At 43.8% G+C, this 22,804-nt stretch overlaps 1 protein-coding gene across 3 annotated transcripts in view; it reads right to left on the bottom strand.

The window, feature by feature from the left end:
* PSTPIP1 (proline-serine-threonine phosphatase interacting protein 1) overlaps positions 1–22,804 on the bottom strand; it is a 54,798-nt gene that overhangs the window by 17,850 nt on the left and 14,144 nt on the right. For all 3 annotated transcript variants that reach the window (XM_055715703.1, XM_055715704.1, XM_014282757.3), the window contains 4 exons: positions 15,397–15,497; positions 11,204–11,278; positions 2,716–2,750; positions 1,509–1,615 (listed from right to left, as the gene is read on the bottom strand). In XM_055715703.1, coding sequence (XP_055571678.1) covers positions 1,509–1,615; positions 2,716–2,750; positions 11,204–11,278; positions 15,397–15,497 — 318 coding nt within the window. The remainder of the gene's footprint in view (positions 1–1,508; positions 1,616–2,715; positions 2,751–11,203; positions 11,279–15,396; positions 15,498–22,804) is intronic.

Genomic DNA, 22,804 nt, shown 5'->3' with positions numbered 1-22,804 from the left:
CTGCCAGCAGTGGAGTTCCTGCTGGTGCAAGAGCCGGATCCCACATCTTTGCAGACCAAACTGCTTCTCACCCATGTGAGCAAGGGTAGTTGTCCATTTCAAACACAAACGTGTAATTTTTATTCCATTGCTTCTGGCAAATTTATGCTCAATGTGATTTGATTTCCAGACTGTCATCTGGTCAGCAGTGGAAGGACAGTGCTGAATTCGCTTTTATTGCTTTAGTTGTGGTATGCACAGCCTTATGTGACAGTGCGATATGCTCCTGTTTGGCAGGGTATGGGTTTCTTCAGGACTTTTGGTCCTTTAATCTTTATATTCTGCTCAAGCAAAACTCTGGGGCTACCCAGAGGCTTGCTTCACGTTGGACTAAATAGCACAGTCCCAAAAGCAGCTACAGTGAAATATGAATCACAGCATTTTGGGAGGTTACCAAAAATGCTGACACCATCTAGCATGTATAATGTTGACTTCCTAACAGCCACATGCTGGATGGAGGAAAAAAGTTTGCCTAAGGCTCCAGAGCAGGTTTTCTTTTTTTTTCCAGGCCCCTTCAACTGTTTCCAGCTGAGTTGTAGGCTTATGTTTTCAACAGAGAGTGTGCTTCCCTCTTTGCAAATCCTAGTGGCAATGGGTGAGGAGTGGGATAGAACTGCTGATGAACTAGGTGCTGATGAACTACGTGCTGTCTGCTTTTATATGCCTTATTTGCTTCATCAGATCACTGTGGAACTCAAATCTCAGCTTTACCCACTTCATATTCAGAGTTCTTTGCTGTTTCAAGTTCCTATGTCAGGGTTGTAGATAAGATTTTTGTGGCATTGGATACTGGTCATATGCCTTTTAATTTGTTTAAAATTAGAACAGAACTGGATATTTTATTTTACTCCTCTATCAGTCAGTGCTTTCAGTGTTAAGTGGCTGTCCCATCTTTGTCTTCAACCCCAGAGAAGGTGTGAGAGTTACCACTGTTGTCTCTGTTGAGAGATACTTTTTCAAGGGACTTAGAGCTTGGTAAAATCAGAGGGGATGAAACCACCTTAAATATACTTGTATGTTTTTATTATACACCATCAACTAGGTGCTATTTATTAAAAAAATTTGTAATTCGACATGTATTGGTGTTGCATTCAGCATGATACTCATTTGCTTTTATGTTTTTAAATGTTTGTGTTACCCCTTTATTTTAGTGCACGTTGGAGATCATGCAGGATTATACAAAAGAAAGCCAATTAGCAAGGGTATAAAAAAGAGAAAAGGAAGGATTAAGTTCTTACAGGAACAATAATAGAATCTGCAGTTACACTGGAGAGAGTAAAAGTAACTAAAGCCTCTATCTACTGAGTGCTTTCTGAGCACTGCTTTATTTCCAGTCTAGTGTATGGAGTGCACAGGGCACACTGGGCATGCTTTATCATATTTTACAGCATTCACAGCCTATGACTGGACAAAGGTCACCAGCGTGGACCAGTGACCCATTCTGTTTCAATATTTCTGTAGTTCCTCACCTTTTTTCTTTGCTCCTTCTGTCTTTCTCGGAACTCCTCTATGCCTTTCAGTTCATCCTTCAGCATTACTGCCAGCTGGATATGAGAGTTTCCAACACTTTCGATTTCTAAAGCAAATCAGAATTCATATACAGTCAATAGAAAGGTCTTTAAATATGAAGTTACATTTTTCAGGAGATGTTTCTGGGAGTGACTTGCAGTGAACAGGGCAGCCTTAAAAAAGACCTTCCTATGTTTCTGCATGCACTGATGTTGTCGAGGGTTCACACAACCCGAATGGGGCTTATTGCAGGTCCTCTCGAGTGCCTGCAAAATGCATGGGCAAGACTCCTCACTGCAGAACTGCAACACCTGCTCAGAGCAGCCTTGGCAAGTGCAGAGCCAGCTGCATTTCTTCATATCCCCATTTACCCCAGCCACCCCTTTTCCTTCTGGAGCTGGAGATCAGATGTTGTGGTGCAGAGGGAGGGAGGGAGTTCTGACCTGCTCCTTCACCCCCTGTGTCTGCTTTCCCTCCACTACACTGCTGGATTGTCATTGCTCGTGGCAGCTGTTTGCCAGTTGCATCCAGCCTTGCACAAATGTCATTAGACAAGGTTGCAAGCTGAGAATTTCCGAGGGTCAGCAAAGACACGCTGAATTTCAAAGCACCTGGCTGGTGCTGTTTGAAGTGGCTGGTAACTTCTCTGCATTTATTTGCTTTGGTGCCTCTGAAATGGAACCCCACATTTTCCAGAAATGTTGAGCTCCCCCACCCAGGCTCTAAAAATACCTTAATTCACCAGCTGCTTTTCAAAAGGTGCTTTCATCTAAACAGCAGGTGCCAGTAGCCAGGTATGCTGTCCTGTTGGCTGTGATGGTGTAGCATTTTCTGTGTGTGAAAGGTTTCCATTCAACCTTGGACGCGTTTAGAAAGCATGTTGTTTTGACATCAGTGGTTTGCAGAAGAGGGAACAGAGTTGATGTTTTGTGACTTGATCCAGATAAAACTAACTTGAGCAATAAGCCATTTTCCTTGCTACCAGAGAGTGGATTGAGTGCCCAGCCTTGGAGGACTCTCAGTGAGTGTCCTTTCCCTCCACTCTCCACACTACAGACTGGGATTAAAAATTGGAAATAGAGGGGGGCAGAGGATGAAAGACCCCAGAGGAGATGAACACTTCATGTGCCTCTTACCTGGGTCAGAAATAAACATGTAAATACTTACGTTGCTTGAGCCTTTCAAATGCTGCCTTCAGTGTGCTGTGAAGGAGAAACAAGTGCACTTTATTAGTATAAACTTCTAAGGATGGGTTGTGAATCTAGAGAAAAAAACTTTCCCTCAGAATCTCAAAGATCCACATAGAGATAAAACTCTTAATAGTCTGGTAACAAAAGTTGATCATGCTAACAAGCACAATATCATCAATTTGTTACCATCAGGATATGTAATAAAATACTCCATGAAGCAAGGAATTGCACTATTCCTTATGTGCAGCCTCTTTTTTAATCCCACTGTATTTGTGACTGTGAATGTTAACAGGCGTTTCTCTGTTCTTGCACCTTGCCAATGGATACAACTGAACTGAGTGCAATAAAGATGGGCAAGGGGAATTGGCTTTTGGAGCCCTAGTCTGAAGGGCAGAGCGAAACCAGCTCCACCCTCTGTCTCGAATGCAGCACCAGCAAATTTTTCCTTCTCAGTCACCCTTGAAGCTGGAGCAGCTCTGCTCTGCAGCATCCTCCATACTACGCTTTCTGAGCACCCCCATGTGGCACAGCTCACTCTCCTTTCAAAGACTCACAAATGGTGTAGGCAGCCTACGGAGGCTTTGAAACCTTGATGCTCCCAGGGGTTTTCGACATCCCAGAAGCACAGCATAAATAAACCACGCTGTGAAATCAGGCCTCAGTGCTGGGCTGTGAAGAACGGGTGGGAATGAGCAGAAAGAGATGTTACGCTGTTCGTCCAGACGGACCTACGCAACTAAGTGGGCTTACAAGGTAGAGTTACAGAAGGGCATGAAAGGGTAACGACAGATCGCCTGATGTCCTGGTTTTTGGCAAGCCAGAGTCCATTTTAAGAAAGCACCAGAGATACCAGCATAGATGTGATGGGAGAGGAGAGAGCATAGTCTGTAAAAAGCATTTCCACTTCATAATTTTCTCTAGCTCTGAGTTTGCAGGCTGGCAGGTCATTTATATATGCAGAAGCCAGGGCTGTGGTGTGATTTGGAGCTTTTTCTTTTTCTTCTTTTTTTGCATCTTTAGCCTTGATGGTTTGGTTATGGTTTTTTTCAGTACTTTGCCTTTATAGACTGGTTTAACTGAGTAATTCAGAGAGTCCCTTTACACCCTTACACAGGAAGGCAAACAGGCTCTTCTAACCGGAAAACCACAACTCTTTTTAAATTTCCTTTCTTTTCTACCTTTGCTTGGTGAATAGACGGTGAAATTACCCCACCTTCCTTTCTGGAGGGTTTCTGTTTTAACGTCAATGTGGTCTACAATGTTCTGTTCTTATTGTAATTTTTAAAAATATTCTTTCTGAAACTGAGAGAAGCCTCTGCCAGATGAACTCTACAGACCATTTTCCAGCAGCCGTGTTTACCCCCTGCCTCCAGTAACCTAGATCCTGATAACACAGTTAGGAAACCAACCAAATACCTATCTCCTCTGAGGCCATGGTTAACATTTGTCTTTCCTCCTGCCACACAGGGAAGATCCAGTGTGGGTTTCACTAACATTCTTCTGTGGAGCCCAGTGGCAGTAGCAAAGCATGGGGAAACAAGTTCAGAAGCATCTGGTTTCAAATAATTTGCACCTGGGATTCTGTCTGCATTGCAAAAAAGAAAAGAAGGGGGACATGTTGTGCTCTTTTAACAGGGAGGTAACTAATTCACCACCAAGTCCTAGGCCAGGCCAGAGTATTTCACAAGAGAATCATGTCTAACATTGCTTAGTGGGGATGTGGTGAAAGCATCAAAGAATTAATTTTGCCAGGATGTTTTCTTCTGGTTCTCAGAGGAGCTATAAACAGAAAGGCAATGCCACTCCGTGCAACTGGAAGGATTTCTGTACGGTCCCAGCTGTGGTGTGATGTCAAAGCCACCTGTAGTGGAGAAAAGGCATGAGCAGCACCCTTTCTCTGACCAGTGGAGTCTACTTTTCTGTCTCTATAAATTCACAATATCAAGGCATTAGCTAGCATGAATAGTCGTATCAGCTGTTAAGGGAGGCCACGCCGTGCAGCAGGCCAGACTTAGTGTCAGGTTGGCTGTAGCATATCTTTCATGAAAGAGCAAGAAATCCTCTAGTGCTGTGGTGTGTCTGCATACGTGTTTTGCTTCTGGTGCTTGGATATTTTCAGATATGTGCCAGAAGAGGAAACAGCCCCAAACTGAATGGAAAGGGGCCTGTATCGTCACTTTCAGGGCCAGTTAGTGGGAGCGTGGACACATCATCCCTGACTTTGCTGGGGTAGAGGAGCAAGCAGGATGGTATCTCCATGTACCTTCTCTTCTATGTAAAGCTGTGCCCATAGACTCAAAATTAGACCCCTTGTGACTCCAGAATGACCTATGCCATTCATATCAAAGCATAAAACAATCAAAACAACTTTTGTGCCTTTAACATAAAACTGTTTCCTCATGTCTCTTGGAAAGAGAGCAGCACTGCTCAAAAATGTCTATCCTCATCACCAGAGGACTTATCTAGGTTGGATTTAACAAGAACTGAGCAGAGGCTTAGGTCTTTCAGAGTATGTGCTTGAGCCCATTTTCAGAGAGTCCTGAAAGTTCAAAGTACAAGCATATAAATTGTGCAGGTTCAGAACATTTGAGTGGAGAATAACTAGTCATGGAAAGATGTGACCTTCCAAAATGACTTCTAGATTCAGTTCAAAAATGCCTGCTTTGTGTGAATAATACAGAGGATTCTGTATATTGTGACACACACTCTATATTTATACACAGGAAGCAGCAATTGGCATTTCATTACAGATTCCCCCATCTCACACTCATTGAAATACTCTATTTCAGGCGCTGCAGAAAAGGGCGGAGCAGACATGGGCTTGAAGGAACTACCCTTTCCCAAGGTCTGAATGAGATGGTAGTGGAAAAGAGGGAAGGAAAAAATCAGGAATTCATATACATGAGAAGAGACAAACAGAGAAAATGACAAAAATAGCTGTTGTCAGACTAGGCAGAATTTAACCAGCTACTGCATGTTTACATCAGTTATTTTACGAAAGAATGGAGTTTCCAGAGGCTCTATTTTAGCTGAAGCCAAGGATGTATCTGAAAACTGAGCTTCATACCATATTTTGTTTTCATATTGTTCTGCTAAAGAGCTGCCCAAAGCTACTGCCTGGAAATTCCGTCACCTTGCAGCCTGAAAGGTGTTTCCTCTGAAAGGCACAAGCTCTGCTGAGAATCATCTATAGTGTGTTGAGACATCATTACTGCATGTGCTACCATCAAATACTTGCAAACTTGATCTCAGTTTGTAACTCAGCTGAAAATCCCCAGTTTCTGCATATCCTGTCCCCTGTGTGCAACACAGAATATGGTGAGCGCAAAACTATACCGCAGTTTAAACTTAATAACATGTAGTTCCCTCTCCCCAGCTGGATGTCGGTGTAACCTGGCATTTGCCAAGAATACACGGCTGTAGCTTTGTAATCAACTTTTTAAAATTTTATTTTATGAGTAGAGACTATGAAATTGTGATTATTATTTTTTTTATTTAAAAAAGTGGGATAACAGGGCTTTGAAAATAGTATAAGGTAGGAATGAAGACATCTTTAAAGATTTTAAACACTTTAGCCCTGACATGTTCTCCTTCTAGTGCTTTCACTAAGACTTCCCAGCTACCCATGTTCCCAGGCATACACATTCTCAGGACTGTGCTGACACATCCAGGTGATTAGCTTGAAGGAAGCAGCCGACCTTTTCCATAGCCTTGGCGTTATTACGGACCTGAGTTGTTTGTAAGAACCAGAATAGGCAGTGGGAGTGCAGCTCACCAGTGCAGAGGTGTGTTGAGGAACCCCGCTGGAAAGAAGCTAATCTGCCTTTGTCATGCATGTCTGATCTCACATGGCAAGTGTGGTGAGGTGAGCTGAAAATCAACAAAGAAAATGGCACTTCTGCACTTAACAGGAAAGTACGTTGCTTTACCTTAAGACTCGGTAGATGTGAAAATGTTGCAGGGTTTCAAATAAGAAAAAGACACAAGAAAACTCTATTGGAGGCTATTACATACAAAGCTGCTGCTGGTGTGGCAGCCCCTGAACTACCATTTGCTAAGGCTAGAAGATTATTTAGGAGAAATGTCCTCTCATGCTTCCCCTATTCTTCTGTTCTTCCCTTGGGATCTAGTGTTGGGGACACAATATTGGGCTGAAGGGGTTTTGGTCTGAGCCTGTGTGAACCTTCTTGCAGTCTTACACTTAGATTCAAGTATGTGCATCCTTCTGTACATTAGAATGAACTTGCCAAGGCCTATAGCAACTGCTGAGTTAGATCTGTGTCATGGGTTGGAAAGAGGGTATCTTCCTTCCCTATAGGAAGTACTTTCTCCCAGCTGCAGTGCTCGAGGCAAGGGCAAGCAGCCGGAACGCCTGAATTTGCTTGAATCAGGCTGAACATTGAACGACTGTGTCCTTTGGCGGTTAAGTAGCGCTTACAGGGAACTTTTATTTCTTGAGCTGGAAGTTGGAGTGTTTGTTTGCTATGCCCATGGTAACCAGCACCAGCTTCTTTTAGAAACCCTGTCTTTGTTTTTTTTTAAATAAAAAATAAAACAAAAAGTGATTGCAGCACATCTCCTCATTGCGGCATGTCTACCTCTCTCATTTTAGTTTTCTTAGGAATTTTTCTGTAGCTGCAGGCTTGCTATAGCCATTTCCAATATTGGTTTGAAAAAGAACAGCGAGGACCTCACTGAAGTCAGCTGCACCTCCCCTGGCAGTTACAAAAACTCATCCCCTGCTAGCTCTCAGGTCAAAGCGGTTTCCCACATTTCTGGTGCTAAGGAATCTGCAGAGGTGGAGGCACAACGCTGTCCTCTTGTCCTAGGTCATGATGTTGTATTACTGCTGATACTCAGTAGTGAAGTGTCTTGACTGAGCGGGAGCAGTGCGGGGCCTGAGGGGTCACTTCTCCTCTGGCCCTGACAGCGCTGAGGGAACAGGCACCGGACAGCACGTGGGATGGAAACCTGGTGGCTGCTGTCACCTAGATGTTTCTCAAAGCAATGGAGGGTAGTCCCAGGACTGGTGTTACATTTCAGCGAGCCTTCCCTACTATCTTTCTGTTGAGTCAGCAGCATATTTCTTCATCTGTCTTTCAGTGAATAAAAATGGGCAGTTGAATCTAATTATACATTTAGCTGAGTTCAGCAATTTGCTCCAGCTGAAGCAAAAGTTTGGGGGAGAAGGGAAGAGTCTGAAAAGATGTTGAAATTGTTCTTTTCTTTGATTCAAAACTAAAAGCTTTTAAAGTAGGGGGGAGGCTTGGGAGAGAGCTGTTTTCTACAGCAATGGCAGCTGCCTGGTGCAGTGTGCCATAGACTTCCCCGGGCCTCTCCCCATTGCTTGTATTTACTGATGCTTATTCTCTTCACCTTCTTGTTTTGTGCTGGCCCTGACTGTGCTGAAGTAACAACCCAGGCAGCACCTCCCCACTGCTGCCTAATTCCTCCCTTGAGCAGACCCCTCTCCTCCCCAAGCGCAGGAAGCAACAGCAAGGTGGGGGGTTCTCTGCGTTTTTTGACTCCTTTCAGATCAGGGGGTCCGGGCAGCTGCCAGGGACTGCATTTCTGAGGTTGGAAAGAGCTGTTCACACTGCTCCTGGGTGGATACTGGCACACGAGGCCCTGCCGGGCTGTCCATTGCATGTGGTGGTGCTGCCATTGCCGGTTCAGTAGATCTGGCACTGGCTGAGCTGTGGGTTTGCCACGGACACTTTGCCAACAGGCCTTTGCATGGGGGGGACCGCTGCTCACGCTGCCTTAGTGCCGCTTCTCTGCTGCTCTGCTTTCCGTAGCGGCCCCAGAGCACCGCTTTGTCCTGCAGGAGTGATGGGAAGTTTTTGCAGCCAAATAATTAGTTTCAGAAGTTGTGCTAAACGGAATTGATTGGTCATGCAGTTGTTTCTCTTAAGGTCTTCTGGGTATTTTCTGGTACTGGAAGTTTTTGGGTGGTTGTTGCAGACTGATTTCCTATGTTCTTTTTATCGACTTTTTGAAAGGGTATTGGGTACCTTCCCGATATGGAGAACTACTGGGGTGTGAAATAATTTCCCAGGAGAAGTGACAGAAGCCTTAGTCTCTCAGATGTTTAAAAGATGACTGAATTTAAGACTAAAGGATAATAATTGTGCATTAGTGGGAAAATGAGTGATGTAAAATTAGTAATTCCGGCTCCTCTGCAATACCTAGCATGGCACAGGAAGTTCTGTAAAATCTTCTGCAAAAAACCCTGGAAGATACTTTTTTTCTTGGTGATTGTCAAATGCAAATTTTAGGTACAAATACCTGCACAACACCTTCATTAGACTTTGAGAAATACTGCTACCCAAAGCTGCATTTAAAGATGCAAACAGCCCTGTTCAGCCTGTCAAGTAGCTGTAATACTATTAGGACTCGCTGTGCTATGGCAATAATATGGAATCCTGTAAAGAGGAAGCACAGGAATAATGCACAGGGACAGCTGTAGCATAGTCCTTTCAAGCTTTTCTTATTATAGGTAGTATATAGGTTCCCTCCCTCTGGCCTCACTGAAGGACTGACCTTGGGAGTAGTAGGCGCTGTCAGCAATCAACATCATATAAACAAAGAGAAACTTCACACCATGTCAAAATTTTTAGGGCATTAAAACCAAATATTTAATTTTCATGAGTTGTTCCTGCCCTGAATAGACTGTAGTTTTCCCTGATTTTGAAGTGTTTACTCTAGACCAATGCCCATCATTGCCCATCTGTGTAACTCAAACAGCCAGAGGATGCAGAATGACAGAAAGCAAAGTGTCTTCTGTCTGCTTCAGAACAGATACAGTGAGACATTTGCTCTGATGAAAATATCAGCGCAAAGCTGGTCACCACCCAGGCCAGGCATGGGTTTATGGAAAAATAGTAAATGTTGTCGGTATATTCAGCCTTCTCTCTATGCCAAGCTATAAAATTGTTGGATCAAAGTGGAGCTGGACCCGAGTCCAAACTTCCCCCAACTTGAGGGGAACTTGGATCCATATCCCAACTCTGGGACTTGGCTCTGCCCCTAAATCAAGCTCTTATAATCTCTTAGGAAAGGTCAGACCCATGAGTTATCCACTAAGTCACAGAAGGGCAACCAAAGCTGTCTGTTTCTGAACATGTTTGCTCTGCCTACCCTCCGTGGCCAGTAAAGAAATTTGGGTGGAGCCTTTTGTTAATCCTGGAATGCTGATCTTCACCTTTGTTTAGGGAAGAAGCCATCCATCCTTAATTCACTATTTTAATTTCAAAATATTTTTTCTTCTTCTTCCTTTTCTCTGATTAGATTTGTGATTTGAGACACTAGAAAGGTAGAAGCCATCTCCAGCAGTCTTTGCTAGGAACCTTGCTATACCTTACCGCACTGCTCAGGAGCAAGGGAGAGATGGAGCACCAGGGCAGGAGAGGCTTGCACATTCTCCAGAGTGAGCCTCAGTGCTCTCTGCGCTACCAGGCACTTGGACTGATGCAAGTTTCCCTGTCAGCCTGGATGCGCCACCACCAAATTGATAGCAAGTGCTATGGGTAATTGCTTGGCACTTGCATGCCATGGTGGTGCAAGGGTTTGAGGTCAAGTTTTCCAATAAAATATGAACAGGAAACCAAGAGTGATAAAGCTATGTAATAAGGAGACTGCAATTAAGAAATGAGATATGGGATGGATGAGGGTAGCAAGCCCCAGGGATCAATACAGCTGTTTTGTGTTTAGATTGAGGTCTTCTCTTTCAGACTTGTCTTCTGTGACCACAAATCTTCATCCTCTACCGCCTTATTGCTGTATTATTACTGGTTACAATAATGACAAAATATCTAATTATTGCTGCTACCATCAATAATAGCAGCAGTTTATCAGCAGTGTTTATGAAGTTAAATTCAGTGCCAACATATATCTTCCCCTCCCAACACAATTTATATGTGATCTAAGATAGTAGTAGAGGAGATAGAGAAAAATATGTCATTTTAGTGTATTTCAGTAGTTCCATTGATTTGTTTCAGATTAAGTCCCTTCAAAGAGGTTTGAGTTTGTATTCCTAAGCAAAGACTTTTTCCTGCTGCAGAAGCTAATTTTTGGTGTCTTTGCACTTTGCATTTGTTCTGACACAGTCTCTCAGTGTCTACCAGCTTCCCAGAATTGCCAAGCCACCATCCTAAACATTCCACAACCTTCTCCTTTCCCCTTTTTTCACATCAGTTTGCTTTTGGAAGCAAATATTAAACATTGTTAGGAATCCTGACATTAAAACTTGTCTCAGTAAAGACCTACCAGCAATTCTCAAACAGAGATTTTGTGAATCCTGCTTTGAAGGCCTCTGGTGTTTCCCCATTTTTCCTCTGCACTGTGAAGTGCTGTGTGACACACTGCAGCGAGCAGCTTATGACCCCATTCATAGGCAAAACACACAAGTCTGATACTGTTTCCGAAATACTTTTGTTTGTACTACTAATAAAAGAATTCCTTACTTGATTTCTGTTTGTCCTCCTGCTTTTCGGGCTATTTGAATCAGCTCTCTCCCATATCTCTCTTCCGCTTGTGCTCTGTTAAAAGAAAAACTTACTCAATTTCTCTTAGTGGTACCAGGATCACGTTTACATAAATACTGTAATTGCATACAAGGTACAAAACATGAGAAATAAAATTTCGTTAATTTCTCTGTCTCCTCAATCCTAGTGCTATTAGTTACCTCTCAAATAATTTGGGTGAGCTGTTTATAGAAGAAATAAGGGAAAATGAAGCCCATCTCCATGGCTTTGATTACTGTGGATTAGTACATACATTTTGTATGTATGTAGTATTTACATATGTACATACTATACGATTACATACATATATATGATTACTACATACAATTCTGTCCCCCAAAAGTTGGATTCAATTAGAAGAGGTGTACAGAAGTGTACAGAAGATGCTCAGAGTAGAGGTCCTTTTTTGCAAAAGAAACCTGAAAGATGGTGGGTGACCTGACTCCTCAAAATGAAGAGAGGTTGTGAATAAATAGGAGCCAGGAGCAGCAGGAAAAGTCTGTTAGGAACACGAGGTGCTGCTTGAACAGTGGCAGGGAGGCAGAGGGGGCAGGAGCCTTGCTAGCTGTGAGGCTGTGACTGTTTTACAGGTTGGGCAGTGTGATGTGATGTCTCACCTAATGGGGAACTGTAACTACTGACTCGGGAACATAGTTCTGTTTCTATAGTTAATAAAGAAATACAATCATTTCTTCACTGTTTTCCCCACCCCCAGCTCTGGAAGAAATGTCTGTTCTCTGTTTAAAAAGAAAAAATAAAAGTATTTGTACTAAAGATCTTATTTCCTTTCTCCTGGGTGCGAGATGGGGGCAGAACTGAGGTTTCAGTCTTTGAGTAGCTGTTAAAAACGATGGAATGGTCAATAATAAATAATGAACAGATAGCCTGGTGCTAGGGTTGGATGGGGGGGAGCGGTTTGTTTAGGGTAATTCCAGTTCCCAAAAGGGGTTTAAAAGCATTTCAAACAGTTTTCAGCCTGAAACTTGGCAATTAGAGAAATGTATTCTGTTCAAAAATGGAATTTTGACGTGGGTGTGAGGCCATGCAACCCCGATGGTTTGTTCTTCCATCTACCTTCCCACTCAGTCAGGCTGTGCTTGATTATTGCTGTTTGCTGAGTTCCAGTGGTTTGAGGGCTTCTCTGTGGGTTTTGCACAGCAGCTGTTGGGGTGGGTCTCTGGGAAGGTCATTGACGGCCCTTTCGACTGTTCCTCGGTGTCCGATGGCTATGAGCACCTTGCGTTGTAACCAGCTGTACCAGTGGCTCTGGTGCAACCATCTTCTGTGACCTGAGGCAGGCTGGTCCTGGTGCAACCATCTTCTGTGACCTGAGGCAGGCTGGTCCTGGTGCAACCATCTTCTGTGATCTGAGGCAGGCTGGTCCTGGGGACTTTCCCCTAGTCCGAGGAGATGGGCCAGGCTGGCGGAACCACAGTGCTTGGTCATACAGCAGCCTACAGTCGCTGCAGCCCGGGGTGGAGGCTGTTCTTGGTCTCTGTCCATGGCTCCCACGTGTCTAACACCAGATGTATAGTTAGTTAATTGGTGTCATCCTGCTCTAGAAATTGCTAGCGAGGTGTTCCTACATCACTGCTTTGGGATTCCTCCCGGAAGAACAGGGTGCAAAATATGGTGATAGGCCACACCGAGGTACCGCTTTATTTCCATGTTACTTGTATGAAATTTCATCGAAATGGAAATATACTCCAGAGACACATAATATTGCAGTAGCAGAATACATTGATTTTCTTCTGATTTTAATAATAATAAACACTTCTGTGTCAGAGACTTTGCTTAGTGCCAGTGGGTGTACAGCAATGAGAAGAGCTCCGGTGCTACAGTCCCACTTTGCTTGCTCAGTACAGTGTATCACAGGGAAAAAGCACGGCCGGCTCTTACGCCAGTCCCAGCTCCTGCAGACCCTTTCTGAAACCTCAGGCATGGGCCTGGCCTAGCCCAGGGTCAGAGGAGTGTGGCAGGAGGCTCACACCATCTTTTCACGTCTTGGTGCTGCCTTTCCTGCTTTCCAGTACTCTTGCACTCCTCTTCTACGTTTCCCTGCAGCTGTTGGGAGCTGGAACATATTTTGTGTTTTAAATATGGGGCTTTGTCCTGGAATACAACAGCTTTTTCCCTTCCCAGTCTCTTAGGCCCTCCTCTGGACCAGGCAGGGGTGTTTGTGAGCAAAAGTAATTGACCTGGGTGGAAAACTGATAAAGTGTTAGTGTAGTGAGGGCAGTTGGTTTCAGGACTTAGGGCAGCTGCTGCAAGAGTCCCTTTTGAAATTCTGGCATGAAGCCCATGGTATGGGCTGCCTCTAGGAACAGGGATTCATCCCATGCTTTGATCTCCTCCTAGGTCATTCCCATGAATGACATGAGGACAAGCTGAACAAACATCTTCCAGAAATAAACTTTTCTGCAACTCAATGCTTACTATCTTTTCTCCTTATCCTCCTCCCCCAACGTGCATGTACACACACATATGCACACTCACTAGAACGTTCTGGGGGTGTGCAAAAGTTCATGGAAACATTTGTACTTGTGGCTTTCAGATCTGCGCAAGGACTGTATGTGTATTTTTTATTCTTTGTGGGAAGTCCTTCCTCCCTCCAGCACAAACCAGGAAGAACCTTATCCTGTAACTTGCAGAAACCTGTGTAATGTTGTGAAGGAAACACAGGCATACATAGCATCAGGTGCATGCTGCGGTGCAGAGCCTTCCTGAAGCCTGCAATGTAATTCTGATCTCTGTAAGTTATGAGTCACAAAGGAGCTGTTTTAAACAGTGAAGCTAAACTACCATCAGACAGATGTGACTTCAGGACTGAGAGAGATATGGCAGTAAAAGAGCTTCCACTGGTGGTTAAAAAAAAGCAATTCAGAGAGCTTCAGAATTTGATGGGAGACTCGTCACACTCTGAAATAGTCAGGGTTCAGTTTGACAGCTCGCATTGCCTTGAAGACCCCGTGCCTGAAAAGTAGCCTTCAGACACCAACCTAAAACCCGAAAGCTAGCTGGGGACAGCATGGCAAGAAAAAACAGGCTGTGCCTGAGGAAAGCAGAACAATACTTGTAAAGAGACAGTTCTGAGGTGAACTGCTGTAGGATTACCTGCTCAATGTACACTCTGGATTGCATGGTCTTTTCTACAGGTCACGCATGAGCGTGTATGTGTCTCATGCTACATGTTGAAACCCAGCTACTTCAGAAGCAAATTTCAGGTATATTTTTCTAAGACTGAAGTACAAAAATGAATGTCAAAGGAGTCAGAGGAGCTGTGTAGTATGTATTTTCTCACTCACAAATGTGTCAGCTGTCCATAGCTGTTGTTGAGCAGCACCCAAGAAGCCCGTAAAGGTCAGACATGAACTACATTTTTATTCAAAGTCTGGTAAGGTTGGCGAGTGATGTTGGCTGTCTTGGGTGTCTGGGAGAGGCTTTTGGTAGCATCTTATGTAGCTTTGTCTGTATTTGAAAAATCACCCATTTTTTGGTAGTTGCAGGAAACTGAAACAGTGCCTGTAGCAACAGCATGTTCAAAGAGAAAGTCATTTGCTCCTCATAAAAGGGGAAACTCAGTAATGCTACTTGTGGAGGTATGTGCTACTCTGTGATCCTGGGCCACTAATGACCTGGGTGTTAATGGAGCTCTGGATTTCTGTCTTTCAATCTTCTCTTTCTCTTTCTCTTTCTCTTTTTCTCTTTTCTCTTTTTTCTCTTTTCTCTTTTTTCTCTTTTCTCTTTTCTCTTTTCCCTTTTCTCTTTCTCTTTCTCTTTCTCTTTCTCTTTCTCTTTCTCTTTCTCTTTCTCTTTCTCTTTTCTCTTTTTTCTCTTTCTCTTTTCTCTTTCTCTTTCTCTTTTCTCTTCTCTTCTCTTCTCTTCTCTTCTCTTCTCTTCTCTTCTCTTCTCTTCTTTCTCAAATCTTCTCAAATCTTCTTAAATCTTTGAAATTTCTATTTGTTATCTGCCTTCACAAATCACATCAAAAGGCTAGGATTCAAATCACCCAGGCTTTTCTACACAAACTAGTATCACTACCAAATTCAGAAACAGCCTACTATTCCCTTCCAGATGCCCAACAGGGAAGAAAATGGAGGCTGTTCAAACATTTTCACTCTGATTTTTCTTACCTCTGCTTGAGCAAATCCTCCACATCTTTGCACATCCTTCTCCCATCCAACAGCCGCTGTATGAGCACCTCATAGCCAGTGTGAAAGGTGAACTCCTTGCACTGGAGACAGAAAGATAAAGAGCTGAGGTGATTTGTGCACATAGTTTGCAGGTTTACCAGATGCCCACTGTCAGTCATATGGAACAAATTAACTTTCTGGAAAAATCAAAAGCACCTTTAGATTTGCCCAGAGTAATGGCAGCTGGGGCAGGACTATGGGCACAGGTACAGCTGAGGTTTATCCAAAGTGAAAATCTGTAGAAGTTTTTATTAAATCAAGAGGGTTTTTTAATACTGAAAAAGAGAAGTGAGTCACAAATTTTGCTGTGTGGAAGGCAGCACTAGCTGTCTGTTTGGGGAAGTCACATCTAGCATTGGGTGTGGGGTCTTTGCAGAGCAGAGCTGTATGGTAGAGCAGCTCTTAAGGACAACAGATGCTCTTACCATACATTTTCTAGAAAGAATGGTCAGAACCAAGTCACTGCCACAGGACTCTCAGAAAAACAGTGATCTGCTGTCTAGACATGAGTGGAGAAGTGAAGGAATCTTGTGCTCGTATTGATCCATGGGGCAGCCGTTGTGCCACCCAGTCAGCGGTGGGGTGGATTAATGAGAGGATTCAGAGCACAGGGAGGCAATTTGCTGTTAGACAACATGGGTTCTGATGTGCTGTTATGTTTTCCTTTAGTAGTGCTGTAACAACTCTTCTCATTGTTGGAATGAGTCTGTCTCTGGTGTAAATTCAATGTGACAGGGTTTTGGGGTTTTTTTTTGAGTAGAAGACAGGCATGTGGGGAGCTTTGGAATGTGGACATTGGATCTGCAGGAAACTGAAAGTCTGTGTTTCTGAGACACTGGCCAGTGAGCGCTGCTTCCCTTGGTTCTGTGGTCACCACCCAAGCTCCTGTGCAATACATGGGACTCACTTGTGCCTTTGGGAATTTTTGCCGCCTGTCCTGCTCCACGACCCCAAGTGGCAAATGCAGCTAGCTAAGGCAATCTGTGATTTCCAGCCAGCCACACTGGACAGGCCAGGTTGTGGAGCTGGGTGGAGTTTGCTGCCCCAAAGCCTCTTATCTCCTACCAGGGCTCTGCACTTTGCGTGGCTCAGGGCCGTGTTGCCCTGCTGTGGGCTGCCACTGCAGATCCCTCCCCATCACATAAGTCCATGCATCACACTTATCCCTCTCCACGTGATCCATCAGAGCACAGCCCTGTCATCTCAGACAAAAATATCTGAGTAATGAGAAGAAAAATAAATTAGTCTTGCACTTCTTTCATCTTTTTCCCAACTTCCAGATTGCACTACTGCAATGGTAAATCGGAGTCACAGCAAAGTCAGCACTGCTGGGGAAATGCTGGGAGCCCAGAAAGGGAAGGGAATAAACAGAGTTCTGATGTGCTCCGAGTGTGGCACTGGGAGAGGAGTTTTGTGTTCTGCTCCAGGTCTCCCACTGACTCACAACAGGATCAGGACAAGCCAATTTTACTTTGAGAGCCTCAGTTAACCAGTACATAGTGATAATGTTATTGACAATGTAGTGGTGAACGTTATAGCATTATGGTAAAATCATAGACTGTGTAACCATAAAGAGAATGAATACGTTCCTTCCCTCAAGCAGTTTATGTACAATACAAGTGCTTATATGCGAACTGAATAGAGTTTATACATCTATCCACTGTCCTCTAAGCAGTTATTGTTTAATAAATGTGTTAGTTCATTGCTCTCCACCATGACTGCAAAGAAGACAGCTGTTTAAGTTTTGGGACTCGGGAAGGATCCAGGCAAGCAACTGCTGGACACTTGAGCTTGCAGCTTTGCTTCCGTATTGCTGGGGCTGGAGTGGAAGAGGGCGAGCTCTGGGGGTGAACGGCAGCGGCAATGGCAGCCCCAGTGCTGCTCACCCACCCTCGCCCTAGGACATCTGTGGGGATGGGCAGGCCTGGGGGGCAGCGGGTTTTGCTTCTTCAAGTAAACCTACAGGTTTTAGTAACATTTCCAGTGCTACAGTTTCTTGACAGCAGTAATTCCTTCTTCCTTAATGGACACTCTTACTACCAGCAGTGGGGAGAAAGGAAAGACAGTAGGATAATGGTTCACAAGAGACACAGACAAATGCCTCTACCAGCAAAGTGTCTGCACTACAGAGCTAGCAAGATAATAATGTAGATAAAAGAATATGGAGAGAATGCAATGGATCTGCTGTTACCACTGTTGCAACCAGAGGAAAACTATAGGATTACATATGCTTATCTGATGAATATGATCACCCCTTAAGAAACAGGATCTCAAACCCAAAACATCAGTTTTCTTAATGCTTCCAAGGGCAAATTACACACACACATCCCAGGGAGGGATCCTGCTGTGAAATATATGAAAAGAAACACATTTTGGACATTCACAGAGGAAAGTAGGAAAGGTTCTTGATAATACCCCAACAATGGACTTTTCACATCCCCCCTCTCCCTGTTTTTTTGAGGACATCCCAATGGCAGAAGGCATTGCTGCTGTAAAAAACTCTCAGAAATTGCTCCCTCTGCCTGGCAGAAACTACTCTGGTTAGATGCTCCACAACCAACTCACAGCCCAAAAATTTTGATTGTATATTTTCAGATGCAATTAACTACATCCCATATCTTTGTACACAGCTTCCTTGTCCCAGAAATGCTGCCCAGAGGTAAGTGAAAATATTATATGGGTTTCTATCATCCCAGCAGTCAGGCATATTGCCACAAGCAACAAACTGAGAGTGACAATCACACTGTAAAGTTACTCTGCTGTTTCTGTTCAACATATCTCTTTGTTTAGTAAATGCTAAAACTCACTTAGTGTCTTCCCCCACCTCTTTTAAACTGGCCTAGTTGCCCTAATGAAAGGATGGCAAATTCCGTATGTCCAAGAGAACTGCTTATTAAATTCCCTAAATGGAGAATGCAGCGTCAGCTCAATATCAACCCAACACCACGCATGCAAACACCAGAGTGCTGGGGGTCAGCCTGCTGACCAGCAACCCTTCTAGGGGCCTGATACAACTACCTAATGCACTCAATTCAGCCATTTAGACATCTTGTTCTAAACCATAAAAATGCAGAGAAGAAATGCCATATTGAAAAGTGCATCGAGGTTCACTCTGCCTTGGTGTCTAAGACAATTAATTTTGCAGCATGCCTAACCAGACACTCTCTGATGTCTAACAAGATACAAAACACAGTCTGAGTCAAAGGACCCCTTGTGAACTACGCTGCCCTGGGTGGCACAGCAGTGCAGCCTTCTTGGAGCTCTGCAAACAGGCTTGCCTCCAGGACATTTACCAGCATTTTTCACCAGCACTAATGCAAAAGGAACAGGTTACTGTTCCCTTACTGCTCCCCACTGCTCATGACAGATTCTGTGCTCCATCTTTTTGCCTTCCTACTTGCTTACTTCAATGATTTTAGAAATGCAAAAGCCAGATTTTGCTTATTATAATTATAGGAATATTTTAGCCCTGTAATGCAGATAGAAAGATACCCGTTTAAATGTGCAATCTGTAATAGCACTTGCACATTCCTAGATCGCAGGCTTTCTACCAAGCAGGGTATGGGAGTAGTGTTCTCACTGCTCATTCTGTGCACTTGTGTGTGCATGTGTATGTGAAGTGCAAAGAGCCAGGTCCTTACTCAACAGTTTTGCTTTTTTTCTGCTGCCCGCTAACATGAGTAAGACATGAACTTGTCAAAAATGGAGCCACTGCAGCCACGTGTGAAGGAGAGCTGAAGTCTCCTCTGAAGGAGGCATCACTTACTGCCCGCTACATTTGTGGGGGTTTTGCCCCTGTGGCTGACCCTTGTAGAGGGATTTGGCTCCAGATAAATGCAGGTCTTAAAAGGGCTTCCTACCACAGGTACTCATTTAATCTTTCTTCATTTGGGGGGCATCAATCTCAAAATTTGCTTTATTGTCCTCACTATGTGTTCCTGAAGAACATGGAAGCCGTATTTCAGAAACCACAGCATCCAAAACAGAAAGCAGGGCTGCCTCAGCCTCCCGGGCAGCAGGTCTGGCTGTGGTCTAAATAGCACGTGCTTCTGGCACTTCACAGGCTACAGCAAGGAGGGAGAGGAAACACAGGCAGCTGACAGCCCAGGTTTAGACAAGTTTAGGCTGCTATGGTTGCTCACCCTGCAACATGGCTTCTTAATTTCCAACCACAATGTAGCTGTAAATCATATAGGCCTAAGTTTACTTACACAAACATTTCCCTTTCATTTCAACAGCTCTTTTTCTTCTTTCATGCATTACACAACTGCATCATCTCTCAACCTCTTCTTGAATCCAGATGAGCCTCCTTTGCCCTTTCCTGAGATACTGTTCTTTCATTCCGTTGGTTCCTGTGTGTTCTTGTAGTACCTGTTCAAGGCTGACTAAATCCCTGTTGGACAAAGATGATGCTCTACTACGCCAGTAAGGACTGATGCTTTGTACCATGGCATTCATGTGTGCTATCTGAGAAACACTTCTGGTACATCAGAGGAAGGTATTTGCCTTCTTCCACTATCAAATCACACCAGTAGCACCTAATTGAGCTACCTTCTATTGATATAACTCTAATTTTCTCCTCTTCTGCAATTTTACTTAACAAGGTCCCAGAGTGTATTGGACCTTTTTGCTTCTGATCTCTTATTCTCATTTTGCACTTTGAAATTTTATGTGCTGTCACCCCAGGCTTGAAAGTTATCCCGTACAATATTTCATTCTATGTATCTGTTTCAACAACAGCTACTTCCAGCCCATTAATGTCTTATGCCAGTATCTCCAATGAATATATTGAGCGAAATGAATCCCGAGACCAGCTTTCGAGGTCCCTTCCTCCAGCTCAGGCATTTCCATTTCAGCCCAAGCCACCAGCAGCTGCCCCACAGCAGTGTCTTTGCCCGTTTTACAGTTCTCCTCCTCCTGGGTCTGCTCTGCCGTTTCGGTTTTCTCCTCTCGTTTCTTAAGGATTTCCTGTGTAGCACCATAACAGGCCCCTCATTTTCTTTGTCAAGACAATCAAGACAGCAAGATTGCATCACATTAAACAACTGTTTAGCCTTGATAAGTTGTCTTGCCTTTATTCTGTTTTCCATTTATCACGTTCTGTCACAGTCAGCTTTCACATTGAATAGTTTTGCAAAGGCTGCTCAGGTACTGCTTGGGTACGTCTCAGCTGGGACTTTGTGATGATTGTAAGAACTAATGAATAGTCAAAGAGCTATTTTTTTAATTGGAAAAAATGCTTTAATTAGATAATGAATATATTCATTACATGTGTAAAACATAATTTGTTTATAACAAAATCTAGTTAGTTCTTTGGAGGAGGGTGATTTGAATCACCACCAGTAATTCATCTCATTTCCAAGAAAGTGATTCTGCATAGTCAAAGTGTTCGTGGCTGTGAAAGAGGATTTACTCTTTGTTACCTTAACAAAAAAGACAAATTAATCTGCATTGTCCAACAGACCCTTAATCACTAGTAAGAAAGTGCTTGACAAAGGGATGTCGGTGTTGCAGGCAGACTCACACTGTCCTGAGAGTCTTCCATTAACACTTCACACGTGCATCGGTCTCTGCCCCAGAGCCCGGGGTTTCTCTTCTCATGGGGAAAATCACAACTAATGGAGAAGTAGCATCTCCTCTCCTCTTCCCAGTTACAAAAATTGCTTCCCTCCAGTGCAATAAGCCCTGTTCCTCCAGAGATGGAAGGAAGGTGAAAGGGAGTATATGACTGAAAACCACAAATTTTATGCTCTAGTTTAACCGAAATAGCTAGAATACTTGAAAGGAGGCATGGAAGAGTGCAAGCAGCGGTGTTGGCAGTAAGCACACTGGGATATGCTTTCCTCTTTCAAATTCTTTTTTTCTCTGAGGCGTAAGGATGCTGTTCCCTCACATTAGCACTTTCCTAAAGAGACAGGCACCCTGGGACTGTGCCATCCCATCTAGTAAAATTTTCTCCATGGGCAATCACGCAGGTAAAAATTGGGAGTGAATTGTGGGAGAGATTATTCTGAGCTGGCTCTGAGCTGGCTCCTGCAGCCCTGAAGGAGAAGCTCTGAGGAGTTTGGTTTGGTAACAAAGGCCACAACTAGGAAAACTGATGGTGTCAGTTCCCTGCCCAGAGGGCAGAAAGTTATTAGGAATATAGCGGGGGGGTAATATAGTTTCTTCTTAACTTCCTGGTGGCTCAAAGCCTAGTAACCTTGTCCTGTGCCTTGCATCTTTAACTAGCTGAGAATCTCTTTTATGAGCCCTGTGCTGCTGGGTGCTCTGAGGGTACTGCAAGGATTTTAGAAAATCAAGTGTCTGTGTTTTGAAGTTATGAGGGTACTATTGCAATAACTTTAAGTAGGAAAGACTAAAATGCTTTCCTGGTTACTGAAGCATGGTTTTGGTAAACAGCTGTTACAGTGGACTGAAGCAAAAACATCCCAGCAGGCTTGTGTCCAAAGCGCTCACTAAATTGCGCGCCCTTGTATGTCCAACTACTAATATTCAGAAAGTGACGTGAATTGATCAAGTCATGGTGGTTGTGCTGTAGGAGCCTGCGGGCTCTTCTGTTGTGGCTGGTTTTCTTGGAGCATTTCTAACACCACACTGGGACCTGCTTTGCCCATCCAGAGCTTTTTTTACAGGTAGTTTACATACCACAGTTTATACCTCTAACCGCTCCTGCAGGGTAAGCTGGCTTGTCAGCAGCCCCAGGGAAGTGCAGCTGAGGTCCTATGTCCTGTTTGGTAAATGCCACTGCAGCTCCACCTCAGCTTGCTGCATTGCTCAGGGGAGCTGCAGTGCTGGCTGTCAGAAAAAAAAGCTTCTTTGCCAGCACCTCCAGCTGCAAAGCCTGCTTACTTGCTTTTTGCAAGGAACTAGGTCCAAGGTGGTACACAGGGAGAGTAACTCCGAAGATACAGCAGAGCAGCTGCACTACCCTGACAGGGAAGAAGGGCTGGAAAAGAAATAACCAGGTAACAGACACTGGGTGCATTGCCTGCTCATGGCAGGATAGTGCTGAGCTACTGTGGTGAGAAAGATAGTATCAAAATCTGCACGTTGGTTTGCATATCTAAGGTGGGCCTGGCTGCAAGTGTAGTGGTATGAGCCCTGACAGTTATAGAATCTATCTATAGCTATCAGGTATTCTTATAGCCCAATGATCCTTCATTTAGGAATTACTTGAAATGTATTATCTGCAAATATTAAAAAAAAATCTTCGAAAGAAACCCACTTTCTCTAAAGTTTGTCTTTGTTCTTAATGGTATTTTCTCAAGGCTTGTATCAGAAGTATTATCAAGATGGGATCTGGACTGAAAATTATACACATATTGCTAACTCACCTAAACAAAGT

This window comes from Falco cherrug, chromosome 7 (genome assembly GCF_023634085.1).
Source record: "Falco cherrug isolate bFalChe1 chromosome 7, bFalChe1.pri, whole genome shotgun sequence".
Classification (NCBI taxonomy): domain Eukaryota; kingdom Metazoa; phylum Chordata; class Aves; order Falconiformes; family Falconidae; genus Falco; species Falco cherrug.
The sequence above is the reverse complement of the archived record's forward strand: the minus strand, read 5'-3'. Positions and strand labels throughout refer to the sequence as shown.